General features: G+C 33.5%; 1 protein-coding gene across 1 annotated transcript; it reads right to left on the bottom strand.

The window, feature by feature from the left end:
* Positions 1 to 346: 346 nt before the first annotated feature.
* Positions 347 to 3,768, bottom strand: LOC111900428 (homeobox protein knotted-1-like 7). The gene is made up of 5 exons (XM_023896317.3): positions 3,416 to 3,768; positions 3,203 to 3,323; positions 971 to 1,155; positions 757 to 888; positions 347 to 669 (listed from the first exon to the last, which is right to left on the bottom strand). Exons 1-5 carry the CDS (start codon positions 3,719 to 3,721, stop codon positions 529 to 531), a joined length of 885 nt encoding a protein of 294 aa, XP_023752085.1. The 5' UTR covers positions 3,722 to 3,768; the 3' UTR covers positions 347 to 528.
* Between the last annotated feature and the right edge of the window lie 833 nt (positions 3,769 to 4,601).

Consider the following 4,601-nt stretch of genomic DNA (forward strand, 5'->3'; position numbering starts at 1 on the left):
TTCTGTATTCTAGAGTTCGAAAGAAATGAAAGGAAAGGAAAAGAAAATTTTTAGTTTTTGTGTTCCCGAGTTAGGAGGAAAAAGAAAATAAACTTAAAATTTTCCTCCCCTCACTTTCTTCCTAAATCCGCTCAATTTTGGAGGAAAATTTGGAAGGAAAATATAACTCTAAAATCCTTCCCCTCCCCTCATTTTCCTTCCATTAATGAAACTCGGGAACACGATTTTCCTTCGACACCCCTCACTTTCCCTCCGTATCCTCCCATTTCTCTCCTTAAGTGGAACTTGGGAACAAGGCGTTAGAACTACTAGCTATTGAGTCAATTCATCAAACACGGGTAGGTGCTATCATAGTAAAAGAGAGTAACTTTAGTAAGTTTGTCATCAATGTTTAGAAATCAATCATATACATGCAATGTTAGCCGTCTATACTTTACAAACGAAAGGTATAATATGCTTCCGGCTTTAACAACTAAGGTTACCATCCCTCCACCAAAGTTTTAGTTATTAAAACAAAGTTAATTTCCTCTATCGTTTACGCTTTGTTTTTTGGGTGTTCATTGGAGTCAAACTGTTGTGCCAATTCCTTTTCCTTTGATTAATGAACCAGTTGTTGATTTGCTTGAGTTGTAGCCCTGTTTCTTCTACCAGTTTCGCCTTGTCGTCTTCCTGTAAGTTTTTCTTTTATCAAAACATGAAATACTTCAAATATCTATCTCAATTCTATGTAAAAATATTTATTGCTTATTTCATTACAGTTGGATATGGCCATTTGGAATGTTGTTGCCACCAATCTTTGAGCACATGTGTAGTATCACCAGGTAATTTTCCTGCTCTTCTCTTTCTCAATATTTCCTCCCTTACATCCTCTATTTTTGATCTAAATCCCTGCATGCATGCAAGTGATCGTATGGTTTAAATGTGTGTTTGTGTGTACGTGTAGGAGAGAGCAGTAGTGTTGAGTGTAAACCTGTTTAAGTTCGATTTTCAGTTCTTGACGAACTCTGTCCATAAGAGTTCGTTCAGATTCAGTAGGGAGAAGAGGACCAAAACCCAACATATCACTTGCAGACTGATCTACCGGAAGTTCCATTCCCGTCTCTTCTTCATCGTCATCTGACATTGTTGCTCCTGAACCTTCGTCGAGGGATACTCCTGAATTCAATTACAAAAATACAATAAAAAAACACCAAATTTAATTTACAGTGTATAAATCAAGGGAAAACAAGTGCAAAATTTATTTTTTTGAACAGATATTCAATAGATGAAAAGCTAGCGAGAAATTAGAATAACAAATAGATTAAACATTCTCATGTCCGCCATTGCTCCAGTTAGACCAACCTAAAGTATCACCTCTAACCGGCTCATTTTGAGTAAAAGAAGGCAAAGAACTGTGGACCTCGTTAAGTAGATCTTGTGTACTCATCATCTTTTGGTCATTAAATAAAATATTTAAATGGAATATACAAAACTATATATATAATAATTACTTTTTTTTTAAATTAAGTGAAATAAATATATTTTTGAAAGATTTTGATTACTTTTTACCAATAAAAAAGTAATTGTTATATTAATGTGTCATTGAAATTTTACTTTATTTTATGGTTAGTGACAGACATTTTAGGTATCAAGCCAACCACTCCAATAAAGACTATCTATTAAATTACAGTATTTAATTAAAGCTTGTAATTTATTTTACAATTACAATATAAAAAATATACCAATAACAATACTAACATGAAAAAGGTATTTTGTTGAAATAAAACAAAGATTTGCGATGCAAGGAGTACATGAGGTCTATATTTACAAACACTTTTTTTTAACTTTTAACACTAAAGCAACAATATATCGTAGCTGTATATTTACAAATGGGATGTGATATTTTCAATAATGTATTAATTCATCTATTAAAAGAATATGATTTGACATTTATATATTTTATTTTAATTGAGAATAGAGAATCATGATGATGATAATGTGTACAGAAGTTAAAATCATATTGATTTTAAGTAGATGTATAAAAAACATAAATGAAAATATCACACCCTTTTAGAAAATATATTATGGCATAGCAATAATGATTGTTGCTATGTGGTTAAATAACATTGCTATAAATGCATGAAGATTTTTTTAAAATTATATTGATAAATGCTTCAAAACACATACTTTATACTAATTTGAATAGATTGTAAATTTTACTAGTTTTAATAGATTAAACGACACAGTATTTTGACTCTATGTTATATAAGTTTACTACAAATGTTAATAAAATTTAATATGCTTATACTCATTCTAACCTATATAATAACCGTAATCGAATCATAGTGATCTAATTTATTGTTATACAACTTATAATGGGTAAAGAAATTTTCCAATTTTCATATGGTACTATTTTCAAGGCATGACTTCACCTTTTTTTCTTTTATTTTTTGCTATAGTTAAATACTAAATATTACATCAGTACAATGGAAATTTACTATTTTAGGCCTTTGGACCACAAGACGTTTAAATGATCTCATGTGTACATTGTCGCAGTTTGAAAAGACCTTTGCAGATATATCTCTACAAAGAATATGCAGGTTTGGCCTCAAATCTTTGGTTTGTGGCATTTTATAAAGGCATTTGTAGTGTAAATTTAAGCATCGAATCTCTTTAAAAATAAAAAATTTAGATAAATTATTTGTAAAAGCTTACAAGCAAAAGTTCTACTCATTCATTCAAGCTCTTTGAGTTGTCATGCTCGATCAATCAATAGTTGGTGAGCCCCAACTTATCTTGCTTTATCGTGATATTAGGTGATTCCTTAAAAGTGAGGCCATGGCCCATGATTAGCCTAAGCTATAGTTGGTGGTGATAGTTTCATTGTCCCACATTGCAACCACCTTATTATATTAATTAAAACTAATCATTTTCCTATAGTTTGTTATTTTATTTGATCCATGGTGATGATAGTACTTGTGGCGTCCACGAAACTGCGCCCAAATATCATAAGTTATTTTATTTTTAATTAATGAAGCATAAGATTGAATCTTAATTAAACTATGGTTGGTGTCCTATGTAAAAGGTTAAATCAAGATAAAAAAAGAATTAGAATTTTACTGCAAATATGGTAATCATATGTCAATGCGTATTGATATGTGAGTAAATATAAATATAAATATAATATATATGTGCATCTATGTAAGAGGAGGAAAGAGGGTACCGGTGATAGCTTGTACGCTATGCTCAATTTCACGGCAGGCCATGACAGCCTCAACAGCATCAACTCTGACATGTTGTTGCAGGCGATCTTTAAATGCACTCAAAACTACCAAATACTGTGCCTGTTCCATTCAAGTAGTTAGTTTACTTTAATAAAAAAAAATTACGAATTTACATCAAGAAACTCAAGAAGAAAACAATTCGAGAAAATTACCATGAAATTGTCAAGGTCACGGCGGTCTTCCGGAGGGAGAGGATGGTGGTGGGGGTCGGAGCTGTAGGAGTGGAGGAGATGCTGCAAGTGGGAGAGTTGGGTGTCGATGAGGGGCAGTTGGTCGATAGGTGTGGCAACTCGGAGACACCCTATATGGGCGGAGAGAAGCTGTTGGTAGAGAGGGTGATTGGCTATCTCCACCTTCATCTTGCTGTGCCGGTTACTGGAAATAGACACCAACATATCTGTAAAAGCACCAGCGCCATCACCAAGGTTGCACACCATACCTAAATGCTGATCTTCCATATTGTTATGGAAGACCCAAATCTTGTATCCTATATAGTATGTAGACAAATGGATATAGAGAAAAAGTTAAGTATATAAAAGCAAAAAAGGTGAAGTGGGCCTGGGTTTTGAGGACCACTTGTACCTGTGAAAGACATATATAGTTTGAATAACTTATTTTACAACATCTTCAATCCTCTCGGAAAAATAATCTCCAATCTTATTTAATCTTTCCCATTTTTTATCCAAAAAGTTACTACAACAATAAAGAACTATATAGAAACCTATAGCTATAGATGACCTATAGAGACAACATATGTCTTTACAAAGTTTGACTAATAAAGTTTGAATTAGGGATGAGTATCGGAACCGGGTACCCGCTTTTGGAACCGGAACCGCCTCGGAACTGCCGGTTTTGGAACCGGAACCGCCTTAGGCGGTTCCGGTTCCGGTTCCTAAAGTTATGGAACCGCCTAAGGCGGTTCCGGTTCCGGTTCTCGTTTTTTCGGAACCGCTACCCGCTGGAACCGGTTTATATATATATATATATATATATATATATATATATATATATATATATATATATATATATATATATATATATATATATATATATATATATATATATATATATATAATTTCATATAAAGGTGTGTTACTTAGACCGGTTTAGAATATATATTGGTCCGATTTTGTCCGTCTTTGGTCCGAATTGATTTAATTTGGATCGAACTAAATTGCGGTTTTGTCGAAAAAAGTTAACAAAATTAATGCGACCGGGTTACCCGCTCCCGGAACCGGAACCGCCGGTTCCGGGACTGGTTCCAAATATTTAAAAACCGCCTAGAGCGGTTCCGGTTCCGGTTCTAACTTTCTAGGAACCGCCGGTTCCGGTTCCGGT

This window comes from Lactuca sativa, chromosome 6 (genome assembly GCF_002870075.4).
Source record: "Lactuca sativa cultivar Salinas chromosome 6, Lsat_Salinas_v11, whole genome shotgun sequence".
NCBI classification, from domain to species: domain Eukaryota; kingdom Viridiplantae; phylum Streptophyta; class Magnoliopsida; order Asterales; family Asteraceae; genus Lactuca; species Lactuca sativa.

Excerpts from the sequence above, each read along its gene's own strand:
- LOC111900428 (XM_023896317.3), bottom strand. The coding sequence starts at position 3,721 with ATGGAAGATCAGCATTTAGGTATGGTGTGCAACCTTGGTGATGGCGCT. Across the intron at positions 889-970 it reads TGAAAATCGAACTTAAACAG|GGATTTAGATCAAAAATAGA; the intron begins GTTTACACTCAA and ends GCATGCATGCAG. Across the intron at positions 670-756 it reads CCAAATGGCCATATCCAACT|GAAGACGACAAGGCGAAACT; the intron begins GTAATGAAATAA and ends AAAAACTTACAG.